At 47.8% G+C, this 23,382-nt stretch overlaps 1 protein-coding gene across 7 annotated transcripts in view; it reads left to right on the forward strand.

Annotated features, from left to right (window-relative positions):
• The window catches only part of KIF14 (kinesin family member 14), a 52,354-nt gene extending 32,212 nt beyond the window's left edge, over positions 1 to 20,142 (forward strand). For 5 of the 7 annotated variants that reach the window (XM_033847989.2, XM_033848099.2, XM_019920569.3 and 2 more), the window contains 9 exons: positions 2,599 to 2,699; positions 6,455 to 6,549; positions 9,453 to 9,677; positions 9,845 to 10,026; positions 12,577 to 12,735; positions 13,328 to 13,450; positions 17,054 to 17,128; positions 17,713 to 17,851; positions 18,214 to 20,142. In XM_033847989.2, the coding sequence (XP_033703880.1) occupies positions 2,599 to 2,699; positions 6,455 to 6,549; positions 9,453 to 9,677; positions 9,845 to 10,026; positions 12,577 to 12,735; positions 13,328 to 13,450; positions 17,054 to 17,128; positions 17,713 to 17,851; positions 18,214 to 18,596 (1,482 nt within the window). In that variant the 3' untranslated portion in view covers positions 18,597 to 20,142. Of the gene's footprint in view, positions 1 to 2,598; positions 2,700 to 6,454; positions 6,550 to 9,452; positions 9,678 to 9,844; positions 10,027 to 12,576; positions 12,736 to 13,327; positions 13,451 to 17,053; positions 17,129 to 17,712; positions 17,852 to 18,213 lie in introns of those variants that run through there. The other 2 variants (XM_033848161.2, XR_004523972.1) reach the window with 2 other exon arrangements.
• Positions 20,143 to 23,382: the final 3,240 nt, after the last annotated feature.

The following is a 23,382-nucleotide window of genomic DNA, read 5'->3' on the forward strand; positions in this document are numbered from 1 at the left end:
ATTTAAATAAAGATCTCAAGCATTTTAAGATTATATTACATTTTTATGTAAATAAGTTTAATAAGTAAGCTAATAAGTTTAATAATTTTCTAGAAAGTTAAGATTTTTCTAGAAAAAGAGAAATTATGAAAGTTGATTTAATAGGTGACTAACCAAGCAATAAATTGAAAAGTTTGTCAATGAACTAGCCTGAAAAAAAAAAAAAAAAGATGCTGGGCTTCCCTGGTGGCGCAGTGGTTGAGGGTCCGTCTCCCGATGCAGGGGACACGGGTTCGTGCCCCGGTCCGGGAGGATCCCACGTGCCGCGGAGCGGCTGGGCCCGTGAGCCATGGCCGTTGAGCCTGTGCTCCGCAGTGGGAGAGGCCACAGCAGTGAGAGGCCCGCGTACTGCAAAAAAAAAAAAAAAAAAAAGATGCTGATCCCAGTCAATTTCATGGGTAAGCACTTTTGAACCTCCAAAAAACAGACAAATCCTGTTAACATTTAAACTATTCTAGAAGGTGTCACAGTTACGATGCTAGAATAACTGATTACAATCAAAACAAACAAACCCCACAAAAACTGAAAAGATGATTCAAAAGAGAATTACAAACCAATCTTAATATGAACACAGCTATAAAAATCCTGAAAGAAATGTTAGTAAGTCAAACCCAAGGTTGTATTTAGAGAATACTTATACCATGATTAAGTAGGGTTAATTCCAGGAATGGAATGCAAGGTATATTCACAATAGAAAATACAGAAAGGCTGAAGGGAATCATACAAAAGCACTGACAGTTTACCTCTAAATGATGGGTTTGCAGGTGGTTAAAATTTTTTTCTTTGTGTTTATATGTATTAATAATTTCCAGATTTTCTACAATGAATGTGAATTGCTTGTGTAATTAAAAAAACAACTGTATTGAGGTCATTTGATAATTCTTGCCTTGACATATACATTAAAATCTGATGGGTGGGTGAGTTACCTTACATTCCTACTTTCAACCGTTTGTTGCAATATTCTTTACTTATTTTTCCATTTAGTTATACTATTCTTGAATCAATCTCTATATTTATTTTGCTAGCACTTCAATTGGTATTGCTTTAAATATTTAACTTAAAATATAGATTATTATCATGATCAATATATTCAACCAGGAAGTGATTGAACCTTTTTTATTAGAAATAATTCATAATAATTTATTCCACAGTTAATATTGACCAGATATTGCTTTAAGCATTTTATAGTTATTCGTTAATGTATTCATTTCCAAAAATGCTGATTCATTAAATTAATATTTTGTGTCAAAGCTAATTCAAATTTGTCTTTGTTTTTGTTTTTACCATCTTTACTGGAGTATAATTGCTTTACAATGGTGTGTTAGTTTCTGCTTTATAACAAAGTGAATCAGCTATACATATACATATATCCCCATATCTCTTCCCTCTTGTGTCTCCCTCCCTCCCACCCTCCCTATCCCACCCCTCTAGGTGGTCACAAAGCACCAAGCTGATCTCCCTGTGCTATGTGGCTGCTTCCCACTAGCTATCGATTTTACATTTGGTAGTGTATATATGTCCATGCCACTTTCTCACTTTGTCCCAGTTTACCCTTCTCCCTCCCCGTGTCCTCAAGTCCATTCCCTAGTAGGTCTGCATCTTTATTCCCGTCCTGCCCCTCGGTTCTTCATGACCATTTTTTTTTTTAAGATTCCATATATATGTGTTAGCATACGGTATTTTCTCTTTCTGACTTACTTCACTCTGTATGACAGACTCTAGGTCCATCCACCTCACGACAAATAACTCAATTTCGTTTCTTTTTCTGGGTGAGTAATATTCCATTGTATACATGTGCCACATCTTCTTTATCCATTCACCTGTTGATGGACACTTAGGTTGCTTCCATGTCCTGGCTATTGTAAATAGAGCTGCAGTGAACATTGTGGTACATGACGCTTTTTGAATTATGGTTTTCTCAGGGTATATGCCCAGTAGTGGGATTGCTGGGTCGTATGGTAGTTCTATTTTTAGTTTTTTAAGGAGCCTCCATACTGTTCTCCACAGTGGCTGTATCAATTTACATTCCCAGCAGCAGTGCAAGAGTGTTCCCTTCTCTCCACACCCTCTCCAGCATTTATTGTTTGTAGACTTTTTGATGATGGCCATTCTGAGCGCTGTGAGGTGACAGCTCACTGTAGCTTTGATTTGCATCTCTCTGATTATCGGCGATGTGGAGCGTCCTTCCTGTGTTTGCTGGCCGTCTGTGTGTCGTCTGTGGAGGAGTGTCTGTTCAGGTCCCCTTGATGTTGTCAGATTATTCTATTTTTCTCCTGAGGATGCTATCGTTTTTGTTTTCTCTATGTTTTCTAAATCATGTTTATTTTTTCTAAATTATTTAATGATTTCTGTTGCTTTTATTAGTAGATTTCTTTTAATATAATTCCTAGTGTCATGTGATTTTAAAAAATTTTATCAGGAATGCGATTTTTTTTTAACATTATCTAGATAATCTATAATTTTGCGAATTTTATAAATGCGACAAAGTAAACATTTTTCCTTAGTTGCTAAACATTTTTAACCCATAATTACTAGAAACTATCTATTTAATTTTCTTAGAGCCATTGTAGTAACAAGTGTGAAGATGTGTTTTGCGACCCTGAAGATGAATGGGAACCCGACATTACAGATGTTCCAGTGTCTTCATTTTCCAGAAGGAGGTGAGGACATTTGTGTTACTGGCTTTCCTCCTTCTCAAAAGAACTATCTGTTGTCATGGTGGATATCTGGGAAGGAACCCAGTAGGTCACTGATCAAATTACACTTAGGGCATTAGATCGTTTATATTCAGTTAGAATATGAAGAAACAGCCTCAGTATTTTACCATATAAGTTTTAAGAGCAACTTAGACTGGCATAAACCTAATTTCCTATAAAGATGAACAGTGTTTATTACTTTACCCTTTCTCAAAAACCTGGCATATTCTATGATATTTTATTGTAAGTTACCGAGTTTGAAATGCCATTAAGTTAGTATGAGCACCTCAGAACGCTAAATCGCGGTGACGAGGACTTCTGTACGTGACAAATGTTGCTTATTAACTACAATGTACAAGACTCAGCGCCAGAGGACGCTGCCCCTGCACACGCCCCCGTGCTTGGGTTACAGAGAGGCGAACGCTGTAGTAGGAACGCCTTCGTCCTGGGACTCGGTTAGCCCCTTGGTTTGATCTTTGAACAGGACTGCTGGCTGCCATGTCCTGAGGATACGGGGATAAGTACAGAATATTCCCTGCCCTCCAAGACCTGGCGTGGAGGCAAGTTGGGGCGGGGCGGGTTGATGAAGACCTGACCCGAGGCTGGGCAGGGGCTGCAGAGGAGGGTAGGTCTACGGGCATCCGTGAGGCAGGATCACAGGCCTCGGGGGCTGGTGTGGGGTGACAGTGATGCGGGGCTGCAGGCGGGTCCTGGCCGAGCGACTAGGGGAGGGTGGGGTTCCCTGAGGTGGACGGTAGGGAGGCTCTTTTGGACGCGGTGAGTTTGAGGTTCCTGGGGGTCATCCAGGTGTACACAGAGGTCTAAGACTTTGTAGAAGGGATTCGGGAATTTTCAGGGTGTAAAGGTCAGTGGCGTTTCATCCAGCAGAAGCATCGCCATAGATAGAACATGTACTGAATGCATGCGGAGCAGAGTCTCATTCACCTCAGAACTGCTGCTGTCCTTACCCCCATTTTACAGGCGAAGTAACCAAGGATTTAAAGAGACAAGGATCTTGTCCAGAGTCACCAGCCTCTCTGTTGCAGAGGGAAGAACAGCGAGTTTCGGGTTAAATGTAGTTTCAACTTCATCGCCTTCAGCGCAGCTCAGAGTCCGTTTGGGTTTCCAAACCTTTTTAGGCCTCTCTTGGTTTTGACCATGCTTATTTTAAACTCCTTTGCATAAACTCTCCTCAAAGAGGTGGAACTGCTTAATTACCTGTGACTTTTGCTTTATTTCCTGCATTCTAGCTGCTAAGCTAGAGTAAGAAATAGCCAGGACGTCGCGTTCATGTTATATGTTAGGTACGTGGCAGCTCGAATCTCAGGCTGAAGGAAACACAGAGCGTGTGCTTTAAACAGACTCTGGGCTCCTTGAGTGCATCCGCTGCAGGCCCGTGCTGTGCAGAGTCACAGGTCCCACCGAGACCTGAGTCCTCGTCCTGGCCGCATGTGGCCGGGGGCCCAGGGCAGGACGTCTCGAGGCTTCAGTTTTCTCATCTGTGAGCTGGAGACAGGACAGGGTCATCCGTGAGGAGCAGCTGCTTCTCCGGTGACCACCGTGGTCTCTGACACGGGACCGATGACGCGGATGATGCGGTGTTGCTGGGAGGGTTTAGATCCAACCTTGTCCGTGGCTGTTCTGTAAATGGCAGTTCTTGCTCTCAGGCACCTAATATGTATTGAATAACCTTGGGATACAGAGAGGATATGATTTCTGATCCAATTCCAGTGAAAAGACAAGTGATGTCTTCAGGTGATTTGTCCCGAGGACTTCAAAACCGAGGTGGGCTCTGGCACTGAAATGAGCTAACTCGTCCTGGAGTGGAATTGGGCCGATGGGGCCTGGGACACTTACACCAGCCGAGAGTGGGTGGCATAAGCCTCCCAGAATTCAACCCAGACCTACAGATTCTTGAGAGTGTGGTTTATAAATTCCTTTAGATTTAAAAATTACTGATTTCTTATTTTATTATAAACAGGTATAAGTTTTGTGTACTTAGACGTGTGGATCAAATACAAGCATTAAGAATTAACATTAAAGTTTTATCCTATTGAAGGTTAGTAATTTACATCTTAAGTCCCGCTGACTTAATAATAAGGGAATAATTAGGGAATCAACAGAAACTTAAATTGTCACTGAAAAATCAAAGCAACATTTTCTAAGATTTCGAAATCAGGTGTTTTCACTTGGCAGAGATGTTTTTGAAAACTTCTATAATTTAAAAGTATCATTTTTTTAAAAACATGGATTGCTCTTGGTCAGGAGCCTTGTGTATGAAGTTTCAGCCTTGTAAGAATGTTCATGACAGAATTGCAGATTCTGAGAATGCCTGAAGGTAATGGACTCTTAATTATGGAGCTTCTAGGCAATGATGTGCTTGTTCTGCGGTGAAATAGACCGGTTTGGTGGCATATAAATTTTGATATGTGCTGTTGACAGTTAAAAGTAAAATTTCCCCCGATGTTAAGTAAAAATTCTTTGAAAGGAATGTGACAAGCATTTTTTAATTTGAGTTTAAACATTGTTTAACTACAGTCGTGTTGAAAGAATAAGTTTTCCTAGTTCAGACTTAATGGGATAATGTACGCTTTTCTTTCGCTACTAAGTAAAAAAACTGTAACCTGTGAGAATTGATATTTTCTCTCCCTGTTGTCAGTCATAATTCTGTGTTTCTCTCGTAGGAATTCATGGGGAGATTTTATATTTGAAACATTTAGGCGACTACAGATAGAATGCTTTTGTTTAACCATCTTTTCAACAAGTAGCGTTTTTCTGTGAGTGGCCACTAGTAGAGAGGGTCCTGTTAAGGAGAAGACTTCAAAGGTCCCGCTGGACTGAGGTCTGGGGCCACAGCCTGATGTCTAGGGGCTGGAGCTGGGCTTTGGAAAGTTGGTCCACGGGTGGTGATACGGAAGCAGGCGCTCCTTCCGTCACACCCAGGGGGAGACGTGAGTGTTTTTACCCTCGGCTGAGGGGAGAGGCAGCAGGAAGAGCCCTGAAGGTCGAATCTTGGGGTCGCCTCCTGCCTTGTGCCGCTGCTATGCTTCCCGGTGCTGTGCTCTTCGCCCTGTGCAGCAAATATTTACTTGAATTTATTGACCTGGATCATTTCCCTGCTTAAAACCCTTCCCAGGATAACTTGCTCGGGATCAATCCACGCTCCCTTAGCTGGCATCCGAGGTCGGCCCCAGGCTCGCTCCGGGGGCCCTCCCGGCTCTGGGGCTGAGTCCTTCCATCCGAGCGCCTCCGCAGCCCTCCGTGCCCTCCTGACTTCCTGTGGACCGTAAGCTCCGTGAGCCCAGAAGCCCTGTTTGCTGTGTCTCAACCACAGTATCCGGAGCCTGTGAATAGTAGGACAGCTGACCCTCAAACAGCACAGTTTTCAGTAGTAAACACGACAGGATTGGGGTTGGCTGAGCCCGCGGGTGTGGAGGAACCCCGTGTGCCGAGGGCTGACTGTGCGCCCCTAACCCCCGCCTCGTTCACGGGTCAGCTGTGCATTTGTTCTATTCAGTTCATTAACTAGAGGGTTAGACTGGTACCTGACAAGAGTAAATTCCTGTTCGATAAACCAAATTAATTTAACCCTTGATGAAAATATTTCCATGGAAAACATTCTCGTGGATGTCCATTCTCTTTGGAGAATTTAAAACTGTGTCCTTCGCATTTTCCCACGTGGAGTGTCGCTGCCAGCCTTACGGTTTCTGTTTTTCCAGGAGCAGGACTCTGATGAAGAACAGGAGGATTTCCAGCTGCCTGCATGGCATAGCGGTCCCCGCGGCCCAGGATTTGCACTCTTCACACTCATCAGGTACTTTTCTCTTCAGACTTTGTCGTTTACTGGGAATAGCTCCAAGTCTTGTCTCTGCCACTGTCCTGTTTCCGGTTCTTGTGCAAATCGTTTCATCTCCCGGAAGCTTCCATCTCCTCTGTAAACAGGGTGGACCGGAGACCCCTCCCACTTCTGAAACTCTGTGCTCTGTGATGTATTCCAAGCCTTTAGTTGAGTGACTAGTTCAAATGTGGAAGACGTGTGTTTGTTCAAAAATGTATGAGGATGTTGTTTTCTTCTAAGTGAAAAAAAGGCAAGGTGTAGCAGATTACGTATGACAGGATATCGCATGTGTGAGGAGGAGAAGAAAGATGTGTACAAACATGCTTATGAATGAATATGCTCTCCCTGGAAGCGCTGGTTTGTCCAGGCACTTGGGGGAGGGGACGGGGCAGGAAGGAAGACGTCCTTTCACAGCATATCCTTCGTTTTCTTCTGAAGTTTATATAATATGCATGATTTGTCTAAAGCTGCTTTAATTTTTAAAAGTTTAAAAGAAAAAGTTATAGGAATTATTCCACTGAATAATTATGTCATGCCAATATTGACTATGTCAATTTTCATAAGAAGAGGGGATACACTGTAATTTATATGTGTAAGTACCTGTAATAATTAAAATTACTGCCTGGTAACAGCAGACTACTGCACAGCAATAGAAAAGAACCACTGATTCGTACAACAACCCAGATGAACCCCAAAACATGAGGTTGAGTGAAAGAAACTAGATGATAACGAGTACATTCCATATGATTCTATTTATAGGAAGTTCAAAAATAGGCAAAACTAATCTATCGTGACAGAAGCCGAGTACTTCAGGTAGAATGGTGGGTCACGAGGGAGCCTGCTGGAAAGCGGCGATGGGCGTGTTGCACGTGCCGATCTGAGCGGGGGTTGCGCGGGGTACACGTGTGTCCGAGTACTTCAGGTAGAATGGTGGGTCACGAGGGAGCCTGCTGGAAAGCGGCGATGGGCGTGTTGCACGTGCCGATCTGAGCGGGGGTTGCACGGGGTACACGTGTGTAAAGACAAGCTGCACACTTAAGATGTGCACAGCTTACACTTTACAGAATGTCACTTGTGCCTGAGTAAATGGAGTTTTCAAATTACTCCGCAATGTAGTAGTCTATTTCGATAAAGGTGTCAGTGGAATATGAGTAGCCATGAAGGCAACTGTGTCTCGTCTTTGCCTTTAAAATAAAGACACTGGGGGGCTTCCCTGGTGGCGCAGTGGTTGAGAGTCCGCCTGCAGATGCAGGGGACACGGGTTCGTGCCCCGGTCGGGGAAGATCCCACGTGCCGCGGAGCGGCTGGTCCCGTGAGCCATGGCCGCTGAGCCTGCGCGTCTGGACCCTGTGCTCGGCAACGGGAGAGGCCACGACAGTGAGAGGCCCGCGTACCGCAAAAAAATAAATAAATAAATAAAATAAAGACACTGGGGTTTCTTTTTTTTTTAATCATAAAATTATCTTTTAGAAAGATAATTATTATCCTACTACTTGTTTAATATAGACTTTATGTTTACCAGCAAAATAAAAGTTTCTATATCTGTGGTAGCAACTTATTTATTCAGTATTATTTGAGAGTAAGATGTTTTACAAAGGTACCTTTTCCAGATAACTAAACCTGTTTTGAGGGTCGTTTTTGTTTTTTTTAATTGAAGTATAGTTGATTTACATCATTGTGTTAGTTTCAGGTGTTCAAGGGTCATTTTTTAAGGGCCCTTTTTAAAGGTTAAGATACAAGGGGAAGTCAGACATATACGAGGTCTTTGCTTGTTTGCAGTTTTCAGAGAGGGAGCTGGAAACCCACGTGTGCATTTAGTGTGAACCTGCCCGGGGGGCTGCGAGGTGTGGGAGGACAGGCCTGCCAGCTTCGGAAGGTCGAGCCAGCGTCTGAACCTCTCGCCTTAGGGGCTGTATTTCGAAACTAGATTTTTACAAGTCTTTCTGACACGCTGATGCTGGATTTGGGGATGCATTCACACCGGTATCTCACTAAGCAGGCGTTACGTGGTTAACTGTCCGTGGTGACGGGAGGAGCGTCGCTGTCGTCGTCACCCTGCAGTGACAGAGCTTTGGGCTGGCAGCTGTTTTCTCTTCCCAAATCCAGCTCCTGTCTCGGCTCTCGACTCTTAATAGTCCCCACCTGGTGCCTTTATTTCACTCTGCCTTTTAGTTTGCTGTTTCTAATGGCTTATGGAGTAGAGCAGAAAACTAATCGTACATATTAAATGAGAACCCTACTCACGTGTTAGCATTCCGGGATAAAGTTATTTCCAGAGGCGCCACATGAGCTCTTAAAGTTTTTCCGTTTACCTCTGGTTTGGACGGTGCTTCGAAAATTATGCTGAGAGTCTGTCTCCCCAAGATGTGATAGATTAACTGTAGACAGCTGTTTGGCTTTCACCTCTGTTGGTTGTAGGGTGCCTAGAGCAGGGGCTGTTACAGGAAGAGTGCCGAGAGGTCTCCCTTCTAACGTCGTTTGCTCTATTACTGCCTGCTTTTCCAGCTTGTTTTACTTATATTTGGTGTGTTTATATTGTTTTATGCAACTGCCATTGTTCTCACCAACTCACAGTTCCTTAGGTGTTACCAAAAAGTAAATAAAGAAGGAGGTTAAGCCAGTGGGGACGTGGGATGTTTGGATTCCCTGTCATCTGTGTCTGTAGCTGCTAAGCTATGGATGGATGCTGTTGAGAGGTTGATTGATTCTTCTGTGGAATTGTGTTTTCCGCTTGGTGTATGGAAGTAAGGTGTCCTGGAGTAGGAGTAGCCTACTTAGAATGTGTGGCCAGTGTTCTGTGGCCGCTTGCACTGATGGGTTTGTTTGCAAGTATCGTCCCTGGAAACGAGGCTTGAGGTGGCTGTTTTCTGTCGACACAGGCTTAGCGGGGAAATCAAGCCCCGTGTATCCAGATTCAGCAGAATCCTTTCTTCCCGGAGTTTGCAAGGAATTGATTGGCTCGTCGTTAGAGCTTCTTGGACAGAGTGATGATGAAGAAAACACTGTCGCGGACAACTTGATTAGTAATTTCCTTAAAATCCACGACGGGATACTCGCCGTGTCCAGAGCTCATGAAGAACAGGACGAAGACAGTCAGAGTAACGGTGAGCAGCCCCTGCCACCCGCTCACGAGCACCGCGGTTCCCTGCTCCGTTGTGCGTGGCTCTGTCACCTCTGTCATGCGGTGCCCGGCGTTACAGTGTCTTCATGCAGATCAGACGTGAGCTCTCGTACTCAGGGGTCACTTATCAGTTTTCTTCTTCTTCCGAAGTGTTCTCCGATCGAGCAAACCAGTCGCTCGCTGTGCAGGTGGCGAGCGCCTTCGAGCGGCTCGTGGTGCTGACGAGACACTGGCTGAGCGGCGTCCCCCCCAGGCCCGGCACGGGGGCTTCGCCGGCCGAGCTGAGACGGGAAGTGAGGAAGCTGGGAGGCTGCTTACAGTTGTTTCTGCAGGTAAAGTGATCTCGGCTTATCGCTAGGAGAACTCATCTGTTCAGCAAGTGTTTATCGACGCTCTCCTGTTCGCATCTTGCCCAAAATGCGACCCTTAGGATTTTCAGAAGCGCTTTCTGTGTTGAAATCCCAAGACTGTGGATGTTGGATGATTGATTGATGGCAGCGAGACTTCCCAGGGCTTTCTGCGCCCCGGGCACTACAAATGTTAACTCCTTCAGTCCTCACCGCAGCCCCGGACGTGGGCACTGGTGTTGTCACCCTTTATCAGTGAGGAAGTGGAGGCCAGGAGGGTGTGTCGACTGTTCACAACTAGTAGGTCGTAGACTTGGGCCCAGGTCGCCGTGGACCCAGCGTGTGCTCCTACCTCCGCCCCCCCCCCCCCACCCTGGGCCGTACTGCCTTCCGCAGGGGCTGCCGGGAAGGGGTTTGGGGTCTCGCTCTGGTTACGGGTGGGGCTTCAGTGCGGGGTGAGTTAGTCACAAGCCTGCTGGCACAGGGGCAAGGAAAGTAATCTTGTTTCCCTGTTTACCTTAAGTCAGATAAGATGAGGCTTGGCTGTAGGAAGAGGTAAAGTGGAAGCTTCCTTCCTCTCATAAAATCTGGAGGCGGGCTTGGCGGCTGCCTCGGGACCCCGGTTCCTTCCGTGCAGCTCTCGGCTGGGCCCCGAGCGTGGCCCCAGGCTCTGTGTCTACCGCGTCCAGGGCTCCAGGGAAGGTCAGTGCACGGGATGGAAGAAGGGGCCTTCTTCTAAGGAGGTTTCTGGAAATCGCCACGTGACATTCCTATTTACGTATCTTTGGCCAGAACCTCCTCACGTGACCACACGTAGCTGCAGGTGTCCCTGGGAAGTGCATTTTTACTCTGGCAGCCGTGTGACCAGGGCGGACTGGAGGAGAGGGACATGGGGGCTGGTGCTGGAGAGACCCCGCATCTGCGGATGCCCGCACCTCCTCTGAGAGGCTCCGCACGTACGAGGGGCCAAGGCAGAAACCCAGAGGGACAGGCTTTGTAGCGAATGTTCTAGATGCTTGGACAGACCCTGTAGAGCCTCCCAAGGCTTCCCGGTCCTTCCGCTCTAGTGGATGCTCAGTTGGCGTCAGATGCCTCCTGGGAGGCTCTCTTTCTGACTGAACTTACGGGTCCAGTGTTGAAGCTAGACGTGTGGTTTCCATTGTCCATTATTCTCCCCTAGGAGGTCTTTGTGGGGCTCCCCGAGACCTGGCCACACATCCCTCCTATTAGCTCCTCTGATAATAACCCTGTACGTTACCCGTTGTGCCGTTTAATGCACTGTGTCGGTGTGGGCAGTGAGCTCCCGGCAGGTGGATGGAATGTGGTGTCCTTTCTCACGAGGGCTCGTTTTGTGATTGATGCTCGGTTGGGTCCTTGCAATTGAATTAATTATAAACTGACATTGGACGAAGGGTCACTTTGGATATAGGTCACGAGGAAACAGAGTGACCGTCACAAGGAGGGTGGGCCGCAGACCGGTGAGGACGGGGGACAGAGGCAGGAGGGCTCGGACAGCGCAGGCCCTGAGAGCGCGGGCCGCAGGGTCACCCCCAGCCGCCTGGGCTCCAGCCGTGTGGTCACGGGAGGGCTGGGTGACTCGGTCAGCCTCAGATCCTGGAGGCGGTGCAGGATAGGGAAAACCCAACCCAACCCGCCGCGGGCGTTTGGAAGTCCAGTGTGTGAACCGGGGCTGGATTAGGTGTGCGTGTGTCCTTGCACAGACTTTGTGAGTCTCCTGTTGCCCACCTAGAAAGTGAAGCGGCAGTGCCAACCTGGCGAGGCTGCTGTGACGGCCAGTTAGTTGGCTGGTGTTACAAGAAAGGACTGCAGGGGACCTGGGGTGGAGCGTTCTCCCGTCTCTTCCGTCTCGAGGAAAAGCACTTTGACCATAACTTAGGGCTGTGGCCTGTTGCCCTGTGAGAAATGCTTTCCATAAGGAATCAGGGCGGAGAGGACGGGTGACCTGGAGGGGGAGGTCAGCTGAGCTCAGGAGACGCTGAAGTTCAGCCGGCAAACCTGGATTTAGGAACTAGGCTCTGCTTAAGTGTAGCCTGAGCATCCTTACCTTGCAGTGATACAGGCAGCATTTTCCAGGAGGCAGACCCGGAGGGGTGCCTGAGCCGCCCTCCCCGCTCCTCTGGGAGACGTGGGGGAGCCTTTCATCTGCAGGGTTTCAGGTCTTCCCTCCCTTTTCCCTGCCCCTCCCCACCCCCCATAGTAGGAAGCGTCCTGGTTACCCATCCGTCAGACGGCCCCGGCACAGGGAGCGCTCGGCCGCCGTCTCACGTCTGGCTGCTGCCTGCTCCCCTTCCGTCTCCTGTTAGTGCAGAGGCTCTCTGAGGGCAGCCTGTGTCCTAGTCGTGTCATCACCGTCAGAAGCTCTGGGATCGCACGTTGTCTGGTCCCGATCGGACTTTGATGAAGCACGGTCACCGTATCGATGAATGCAGAATCCATTTTCTTCACACCGGTCTTGTTCTTACCTCCCCTGGTAATCTCACGTATCCGATACCCTGGTCCATTTTTATCTCACAGGGCTGCTCTTCAGATATTTCATCAATGGTGAAAGAGGCTCAGAAGCAAGTGATCCAGATTGTACACCAAGCCATCAAGTACGCGGGGCAGTTAGCAGCTCTCAGCGGGGACCAGCTGCGCTCCCTGGAGAGCAGCGACTGCGGGGCTGCCAGCCTCCAGGTAACTCGGCAGCGTTCGTGGTGGAAGCCTTCATCTCAGGGAACAGTAGGGGTTCTGATAGTGGTGTCGCTAAGCAGGATGAGTAGCAGCACATCCTTTACTAGCTTAGCAGGAGATTGAAAGCTGTCCCAGTCTAAGTGGTTAAATGTACCTGATGATCTGGGATCCTCGCCGTGCCTTCCAGATCTTTGGCTTGAAGGTCTGCCATGTGCCCTGGAGGGTGGGTGCTCAGCCGGCCAACATGTGAAGAATGTAATTACGTTTGCATGTCATTCTAGAAGATGTGTATTTGCTTGCTTTAATTATTCATGCTACTGAAAACATAATATTGTATTAAAACGTTCTAGCAACGCGGTGTCCTGTCTAAGAGGATGAACATTCTTTAACATATAATATGTGGGATACAAAATTACAGACTGGCTAATTTTTTTTCCTTATGCACCGTTAGTTCTTATTCTAGCTTTTGTTGAATTAATCAACTTGGAATGTATTACAGTCCTAAAATAAGCAGAAAATATAACTTAATTATTTGGTAATTTAAAAAGAATATAGAACTTGAATTTGCCAGTTAACGCTTGAAAACTTTTCCTAGGATGATTTCATGGGTGCTATTTGTGATGGTGTAGGCTTGGGAATGGAGAGTCTCCTAGATTCTGGACTAGAAAAAGCAAAAGAGCTTGAGCGTGCACTCCGAAGGCAGAGTCCCCAAGATGAGGTAAGACGAACAAGGGGATGTCCTGTATAGTACCAGCCGGTATGTAAAGCTGGTTTTTAAACATAGTTTAACTCAGCCAGTGACTGAGGTTTTCATAAATCTATGTATTTTAGCTTGTGTTGGATTGTTTTTTACTGAAAAGGCTGTTGACGTCATCACTCATAGTGACATTTCCCAGGTTACACCTGAGTCACTGCAGCCCCTTTTGTGGTTCGTGCTTTGCTGGTCCTGCCAGGGCTGCCTGGGGATAAACTGAGCGGACAGAGTGTGTCAGCGACCCCTAGTGGCCACTTTCCGCTTCTCTTTTTCTTCCTCGTCTTTGTTCAGGACTCTGCTCTTCCACTTGAGAATGGAAACTACCATTTATCGATCCACTGTCTTGAACAAGGGGAGTTCACATCAGTTGTCTCGTATCAAGATATAGGACCAAAGGAGATGTGGGTGGCCTCCTGGGACAGGCCTGTCCCCACCTCCTCCAGCTAATTCATGTCTCAGTACAAAGCCAGTGCTGGCTTACAGGGGGGCTGTGGGGACCGGCTGGATCTTGCCATTGGAGGACCTGTGTGTGTGACCCGGCTCCGTCACCTTCCAGCAGTTGTTTACCGAGTCGCTCAGTGTTCTGAGCCTGTTTCTTCACCTGTCATGTGTGATAACACCCGTGGCACAGGTTGTGAGCCGTTTACTTATTAAGTGACTCCTGGTAGCAGGTACTGGACCAGGTGTTTACACGGAGTAGAGGTGACCCTCACTCACCACCTTGTGGGGGGCGGTGGTTACTGCCGGTCCCGTGGCTTCACTGAGCCGGGGCACCTAGTCTCCCTGAGTCGGGGTCTTACGTTCTACCTGCTTGACTCCCAAAGTCAGCCTGCCACGTGGAAGTCACTGACCACGCACCAGTCTTCTCTGTTGAGAGTTTGTATTAGTGAGTCGGGGATTCGGAAGGTAGAAGTTCAAACCTTGTGACGGTGGATTTCAGGTTGGTCTGTTCTAGAGTCTTGTTGTAACACCTGTTGTTAGAACCACATCTGAAGGAGCTCCCCGGGGACACTCGGGTTCCTGAGGTCACCCGCGTGGGTGAAGAGTTACGTACGTGGTGGTGATCTGGGGAAGGCAGGTGCGTGGAGGGCTGTCGGTTCCCACCCCTCTGGGGCGTTGTTTACAGGAAGGCGGGGAAAGTGAGAGTTCTTTCTTCCTCTTAGGGAAGCCTTTGCGTTGGTGTATTTCTAGCTCCCTTAGCTGAGGGGAAGCTTCTCATGTGAGCCAGAGGGGCTCCCCGTCCTTCCGTCAGATGATGGGGCTTTATCTCTGCCCAGGGCAGCTCAGAGCTGGGAGACGCTGAGTTGCTTCCCCAGGTCCCGGGTAGCCTTGAGCAGCGCCTGAGCCTCGGCTGTACCATTTACAAGGTGAGGACGGACCATGCTCACTTCCTAAGCTGCTCTGAGCATCCTACGAGATTAAGAACAGCGTGCAGGAAATCCTAACCGTAGACACTCTGCTTGCACTTTCCTATCTCACTTTGTGTCTTGTTTTGTTTTTAAAATAAACACATTCCAAAGGAGCTCACATTGTCACTGCCTCAAGGTCTGTGGGTCTAATTGTGTCCAGGGGACACGAGGCTGATTTGGGTTCCTTGATGCGGCTCTGCAGGCAGGGCACTCCGCCAGCGCAGCTGACGCCGGAGCCTGGCTGTGCCCTGCAGCAGTGGCGGTGACATTCATCACTAACACTTTACTTATCACTGTTTGCAAAGTAGCATTTCCACTGGCAAGGAGTGCAGAAGGGTGCAGGGTAAGTTAATGAACAGTGCAGGTGGAATAGTGCGTGTGGGTGCGTTTAGCGGGTGCTGAAGCAGGTGCAGGTGTTGGCGCTGGTCTTTCTATTGAATTGTATTTTATTTATTTTTGTATACAGCAGGTTCTTATTAGTCATCGGTTTTATACACATCAGTGTCTACATGTCAATCCCAATCGCCCAGTTCATCCCACCACCACCACCCCCGCCCCCACTGCGGCTTTCCCCCCTTGGTGTCCATACGTTTGCTCTCTACATCTGTGTCTCTATTTCTGCCCTGCAAACTGGTTCATCTGTACCATTCTTCTAAGCTCCACATATATGCGTTAATATACGATATTTGTTTTTCTATTTCTGACTTCACTCTGTATGACAGTCTTTAGGTTCGTCCACGTCTCAACAAATGACCCAAATTCGTTCCTTTTTATGGCTGAGTAATATTCCATTGTATATATGTACCACATCTTCTGTATCCATTCGTCTGTTGATGGGGACGCTGATCTTGTTTTGAGGAAGTAAACGGCTAAAGGGTCAGGCCCCTCGTCACAGAATTGATGGGATCTGCATTTCCATGTGGACCTCTGCTCCCACCCCATCTTCTCCTTTCCTCTCTGCAGAAGGCCACAGCAGTGTGCTCACGGCGGGGGTTTAGTTTATCGTATTCTTAAAAGTTAAACTCATAAGAACCCACAGAAGGAGAACAAATATCTGAAGAAATACAAAATCGGCTCAGACATAAGGCATTGGAGTTGTATTTTCAAGCTGGAGTCAAGAGGGAAAAAACAGAATTTGGGTGCTCTTTTCTTTTTTTTTTTACCACAGAGAGGAAATTTGAGTTAGACCCCGGGAAGGGCTCTGTGGGAAAAGCCAGTTACATGCTTCAGCAGCTCGCGTGGCAGAAGTGCTGCGGGACACAACCAAGCAGCACAAGCAACAGCTTAGAATGGGGGGGAGGGGAGGGGAGGGGAGGGGAGGGGTCCCACCCGGGTTCTGACCTAGGCGTCGGGGTCTGGTTCCATGTTGTAAAGTGAGGACAGGCGCGTCTGCAGCATGGGGCCGTGGTGGAGAATCAACTGAGCATCAAGTGGTAAAGCACGTGAAAGTGAACTGGCTCAGACAAAGATACGTGCTGTGTGAGCTCGTGTGTGTGTAGAATCTAGAAAACCCAAGCTCACTGAAACAGGTGGGTGGAGCGGGGGGAGAGTGGGCCGGCGGGCAGGGGGTGCAGACTTGCAGCTGTAAGATGAACGAGTCCCGGGGGTGTGACGTGCACGGTGGTGGTTGACAGTACTGTGGTTTATGTTTGAACGCTGCTGAGAGAACAGATCCTGAAAGTTCTCAAGAAACAAAATCGTGTAACTGTGAGGCGACAGATATTAACTAGACTTGCGGTGATCATTTTACAGTACATACAGGTATTGAATCATGCTGTACACCTGGAACCAATACAGTGTCTCTGTCGGTTTATCTCAGGGAGACTGGTGAATGCATGTAAAGTTCTGAGGGTGTGATCTTTTTCTGGACACGTTAGTTATCTCACCCCCTTCCAAAGGAGGTTTTGGAAATTTCTTTTCTATAAATATTTAAGTAGGCAAATGCTGTTACTACAGCAAACATCAGAGGGTATCCACATTTAATGTAGAATCTGTGTGTGATTTCTTTAGAAAGGAATTCCACTTGTGTGATTTAGACACTCCAGTCTCGTGACTACTAGACGAGAACTCTTTTCCCTGGCAGATCCCGTGGAGTTCCAGGGTTTTTATACTTCTAAATAGTTATTTGTATAACAAAATATTTTAACTTTCTCTATAGGTTACCAAGCAGATGAAAGCTAATGCCGTAGGATTGATTGAATCCCTTGAAAGCCTCTTTGCTGAGTGGAAAACAGTAAGAAAAGCATTAAATTGTTTTTAGGGTTAATTTTGTTTAGTGTACTTCATTTGGCTCCAGCGTGGATGTGTTTATCTCAGTTTCTGTCTTTAGCCAGTGACTCCTCTGTGCACGTTTAGTGGAAGCAGGTACAGTAGCTCTCAAGCTTCTTCCTCTTGGCTTCCTAGCTTACTAGGTTTAGCGATGGATAAAACAGTGTGCAGAAATTGAGCGGTAGTCGTGTATTTTATCTGTTTCTTCCTGCTACTGGTTTAGTAACTGTCAGCTTCTGCTTGAATAGTCAGCATAGGCTAAAAAATTGTGTTTAATAATCAGTATGCTCAAAGATTTTAAAATACAGGCAAATTAGATAAATTATTTTCTTCTCATGTCACAGGTAAATAGGAAAATATTATAAGCTAAGTATATAATCAATGTGTTACAAAGGAGAGAAATTTCTGTGGCTTGAAAGTGTTTGTTTAAATAAAATAAACGGGAGATATAAAGTTGAACCCTTAAAAATTAAATAAGTTTATCTTTTATGATGCTGGATAATAAATGGTAGGTACTGCTGTTTTAAACTATGAACTTTATTTACACAGAAAAGCTTCAGAACTCAAGTACAAGAAGAAAATTCTGGATACCAAGATTTGAAGAAGATGCTTAATTTTGCCCCAGAATTCTTGAAGTTAAAACATTGCTTAGAGCAAACTATTCAAATTATTATTTCTGCGCTGAGAGGTATATACTGCAAATGGAATTTATGGTTAATCAGAATTTGACAGTTTGAGGAATCTCAGACATCTTCTCGTTTCTAGTCTGGTTCATTCACTGGGGCCTGCTCAACGCTCCTTCACTGACATTAATTACCTGTAGGAACTTGTGGGATTGAGTTCCCACTTAGCATCTGTAAGTTCCTCTGCCTCAATGACTAGATCCTAAGAGGCAGGTTGCTTATTTAGCAGATAAACTGAATAATCTTAAGTGGTTTCAAATTGCCTTGAGGGGTCACTTTGGCTTAAAGGGCATCTCGAGTCCATCACAGCGCTCACTACCTGGTGAGGAACGCCAAGGGTGACGGCCTTTCCCTTCTCCTTGCACAGGGCACCGCGGCCACGTAGCACTCCTCCAGGACTGTGTCCAGAGTCTCTGCAGCTCGGCCAGGGGTCTCCACGGCGACCGAGCCCGCCACAGGGAGCTGGAATCTCGAGCTACCTCACTCCTCTTGGGTTTTGAATTTGAAGAAAGACGTGGTTTGTTGGGACCCTGGGAAGCTTGTGATGGGGATCCCGCAGCAGCAGGACGAGAGCAGCCTGAGCCAGACAGGCCTGGCCCCCGGAGGACCCGAGGTGTACCCAAGCGGGTGTATGAGCTCCTGGGCCCGGCCCCGGGGGGCTCAGAGCAGGGCGCGCTGCCCACCCAGGAGGGCGCTGGTTGGGGGTCTCCCACCGCCGGAGAGCAGAGTGACCACTTCACAGACATCTAGTCTGTGGGTGGCCTCCTGTTGGGTGTGGACATATAAACGCAGTGGATCCTGACTTCAGATGCCTGTGTGTGCACCCAGAGCTTTCCCAGCAGACGGTTTAAAACAGGTATTTACTATGTTGGAACTTTGTGGCAATAGGGTGGAATCAGGAGTTCAAAGCCAAGTGAGCAGCCCTTCCTCTGGTTTTCCGTCGCCTTGAATTGTAAGTGTTCATCTTTGACGCTGACGTGCAGTCTCTGGTTGGCTCACTAGCCTGTCGGTAAGGGGTTTTTGTGGCGATTGTGGTGATTGTGAGTTATTTTCCCGTGAGTGGAAACTTTTGTGCCTGTATCTGCGCTCCCCTCAAATAGCAACGATGAGTTTTATGGTGAAACTGCTAAAACAGGTCTAACCAGAGCAGCTTAACTTGCCCCGGTAAATCTAAAGCTCTTTTCTTGAAGGGTTAACTGGCTGCTGTTCTGAGTAGTGTGTTCAGGACACAGTTTCCTGTTTCTTTCCAAATTATAAGGCGCTTCCTAAGTATGGTATAGTTTACATTAACAGTGCGGCTTGCTGGTGTACTAGTTTACTTCGTTATCCGTTGGGGGTCATATTAGGGGCTGTGCGAGTATCATTTACAACCAATTAAATACTGCCAGAAGCCACTTGACGGTTAGATGAGGTTGGGAGGCCAGAGGCTGGGTCGTTTCTTGATAATCCTTGTTTGATAAGCGAGCAATGAGAGCTTGTATGTGATTTGATGACGATTAAAGGGCCTCACTATGTCTCACAGCTTTATCTACAGTCAGGTAATAAAGATGACATTGTACTTCAGGCGTCTTCCACTGAGGAAATAGTTTGACATTTCTGACGGCAGAAATGTATGTAAATTGAAGAGATACACAGTGACCTTGCTTGGGTGATGTCAGGCATTTCCTGGAGAAGCATTATTTTAACTGACCAGGTCTTTCCCTCTGCCCTTTTCCCTCGCAGACACACTGCGTGCTCGGCGCGGCTGCTGGGAGCCAGCTGTTGGTGCCCGGGCTGAGTGTGATGATTTTCTCATTGGGCAGAGCTTGTTCTGACACAGTGACCAGTATTTATTTACGGTGTTAATGAACCATGTGTCTTCAGGTGCTTTGAAATGGTGCAGTGTAACAAACGTGCTTTTGTTATCTTTTTCTTTTACTTTTGGCATTTGAGCTTGTATTCCTTCTGAGGTTCCGTGTGTATTTGTCGTAGCTGATGCTCTACCGAGTGGCACTTTGATCTGAAGTTTTACGAAGAGTAGGTGTGCAGACAAGGATCCTCTCTGAAGATCTTAGAGTATTAGTTTGGTGGGTTTTATCTTAATTTTCAGTATTTAATCTTTACTTTTGCTTTCTGAACTCATGACTTCATTGGTCAGAAACCTTTTTTTTATTGTCTTTGTAAAATTTTGTATATACATATATTTATACTCTGGACCGTTACATGATGTTTGAACCAAGGGTGGAGAACATATTTGCTATTAGAATCATGTGCGCTAATAAGACATGTTATAATAAAGGAAATGCCTTCAACAGGTCTCGCCTCGTGGTCTCAGTTCTCACTCCTGTTTGTAAAGTTAGTGTCTGTCGTCCTTTCCCACCACCAGTCACAAGACCATTGTCATTGTGCCCACAAGGGGCACTTGCCATGTGTGGACGGTCACCGTTTCAGAGACAGTCTCACTCCTCGCCTGCCTTCCCCACGCCTCCGTCACCCGGCCGGACGCCGGCTCCACTGCCCTTCCTCCGTGCAGTCCCCTGTCGGCACCTTCCTCTCCATCCCCAAGGGCGAACCTCGGCTGGGAGGCCGCTCGTGGCCCACGTCACTCCCCAGACCCCCTGCTCCGTTGTGCCCAGCGCCCACGTCCAGGAGACTCTTCAGCCGCTGAGCTTATCTCCTCGAGTCCTTCTCCCCAAGAACAAGCGATGCCCAGATACAGCGCGTGGCGTTCAGTCCTATAAACATCTCCCAATGCGCCACCCGCTCCGGGCCGCCCAGGGGGCCCGTGCGTCCCGCCTCCGGGCTTTGGCTGACTCGGAAAGCATCCCTCCTCCTCTCCACCTTGTCTAGTCCTGCCCGTCTCTCAGATTCTGGAAGTGTCTCAGTCATATTAACTGTAACGCTGGGGACGTGACGCTGGGGCCCTGAGATGCTGAGGAGACAGCGGCAGAGGACCTTCAGAAGGGGGACGACAGGTCACTGCAGCGGTGACACGGTGTGGCCGGTGCCCCAACGTGACGGGCGGGAGGCTCCCCACCCGAAGGCCGAGACGAGCAAGGTCGGACCTGGGACAGGGCGGCAGCAGAGGGAACTGCATGTGCAAGCCTGCAGGACGGCGGGGTTGGGGCGTGACCAGTGGGGCTGGGCTGCTGCGGGGGGCTGAGCGGAGTGGGGGGTGGCTAGGCCGGGAGCGTCCTCACAAGGACATCAGGAGAGGCCTGGCCCCATAGCAAGGCCCTTGAATCGTTGTAAGCTGGGAAGTGATCTCAAATTTGGATTCGTGGAGCATCCCTCTGTGTGGGGGATAGAGCGTGGGTTGGAACGGCTGAGAGTTGATCTCCAGGATGCCTGGACCAGGGTCACGGATGCAGCTGGAGACAGTGAGAGGGTCCTAGAAACGTTCACGGTGGGGGGGGGGGAACGGACCAGACTTGGTGACCTGGCAAAGGGAGGAGCAGGGAACGGAGGGAAAAGCCTGCTGTCCAGACGTTCGGCCTGAGCAGCCAGGTGGGGTGGGTACCACTGACCGGGGTACGAAACTCCAGAGGAGGGGGCGTGGGGAGGTGGGCTCGTTCACCACAGCTGCTGTGACAGGTACCACAGCCGGCAGCTGAAACAGCGGGAACTGAGTGTCTCCCAGTCTGGCGGCCAGAGTCCAAGTTCAGGTGTCAGCGGGTTGCTTCCTCCTGAGGCTGAAAGGGAGGATCTGGTCCAGGCCCCCTGCGCCCCCCTCCCCTCCGCAGGCTTGTGCATGTCTGTCTCCAAATTTCTCCCTTTTATCAGGACAAGTCATATTGGATTGGGGCCTCCCTTAATCCTCTCATTTTAACTTGATTATCTCTGTAGGGACCCTCTCTCCAAATAGGGTCACATTCTCAGGTGCTGGAGGTTAGGATTTCAACATATAAATTTGCGGGGGTGGGGGACACAGCTCAACCCATAAGAGAAGCTGTAATGAACTTAGTTTTAGATCTGTTGATCTGAGTTCTCTGGGCACATCCAAGGCGTGGTGTCCAATAGGAAGTTGGAAGTATGAGTCTGAAGCGTGAGAAGGTTTATGGATCTTTTATATTTTCATACTGTGGTGTGTCTTTCCCTTTTTCATATAAACCTCATCGTTCCAATCAGTAGGTATGTTGCCTGATGGGAGTTTAGTGAATCATTTAATTCTTACAGTGGCTATCATGTAAACATAAGCACTCAGCTCCATTTTACAGAAGAATGAACAAAAAATTTTGAGAAGTTGAACTATTTGTCCAAAATCACACAGTGAGAAATAATTAGAATTAGGCCTCAGATACAAGTTTATAAACTCCAAATATCACACTTCTTTGTAAATCTCAGTAGATGGAGGGGTAGAGGGAGGAAGAGAGGGTTGGATGATGAATAGAAGGACGAGTGGATGGATGGATGGATGGATGGACGGATGGATGGACAAGTGGATGGGTGGGTGGATGGATGGATGGATGGATGGATGGATGGATGGATGGGTGGATGGATGCGTGGATGGACGGACGGATGGACAAGTGGATGGATGGATGGATGGGTGGATGGGTGGGTGAGTGGGTGGGTGGGTGGGTGGATGGATGGGTGGATGGATGGGTGGGTGGGTGGGTGGATGGATGGGTGGATGGGTGGGTGAGTGGGTGGGTAGATGGATGGATGGACGGGTGGATGGATGGACAAGTGGATGGATGGGTGGGTGGGTGGGTGGGTGGATGCATGGGTGGGTGGATGGGTGGGTGGGTGGGTGGATGGATGGGTGGATGGGTGGGTGAGTGGGTGGGTGGATGGATGGATGGACGGGTGGATGGATGGACAAGTGGATGGATGGATGGATGGGTGGGTGGGTGGGTGGGTGGATGGATGGGTGGGTGGATGGATGTGTGGATGGGTGGATGATGACAAGAGCTCACATTTGTTGAGAATTTACTGTGGGCAGTTACTAAACTAAAGCAGTGTACATGCAGCTGCTCATGTAATCATCAGACAACTCTACGAGGGAGATGCTGTTGTTATCCTTACAAGCCAAGATGAAGGAAGTGAGGCTTGGGGTGGGGGGTGATTCTCCTGGGGTTATAGGGCTAGGAAGTGGGTGGAGCCTAGGTTAGAACCCAAGCCTGTTTCAGAATTTTTAGTCTCTCTGCTAATTAATGCAGTTCTCTGAGAGTGTAGATGCCACTGCAACATTCAGATCCTCCCTGGTTTCATTTGAGTCTATAATTAGTAAGCATTTTTTTAAGACTGTAGGTGGGCAGGATGACACCTACTCGCTGTGGGAAGCCCTTTCCTTTCTTTGCCCCTCTGAGAGCTGTCTTGCTGCCACTCTGGGTACCATGATGAGGACCATAAACTTTAAGGCATTCACGTTTTAAATGTCTTCTCATTTTTTATCCGCCCTAGCCGTGACATCCTCCCTGGCAAGCTCAGTTTTTTTCAGATCAACTTTTTAAGTGAAGCATGACAGATACATAAAATGCACAAATCACGTGTACTACAAGAATTTTCACTATGTGAAGACATCAGTGTAGCCACGACCTAGGCAAAGGAGCAGAAT

This window comes from Tursiops truncatus, chromosome 1 (genome assembly GCF_011762595.2).
Source record: "Tursiops truncatus isolate mTurTru1 chromosome 1, mTurTru1.mat.Y, whole genome shotgun sequence".
NCBI lineage: Eukaryota > Metazoa > Chordata > Mammalia > Artiodactyla > Delphinidae > Tursiops > Tursiops truncatus.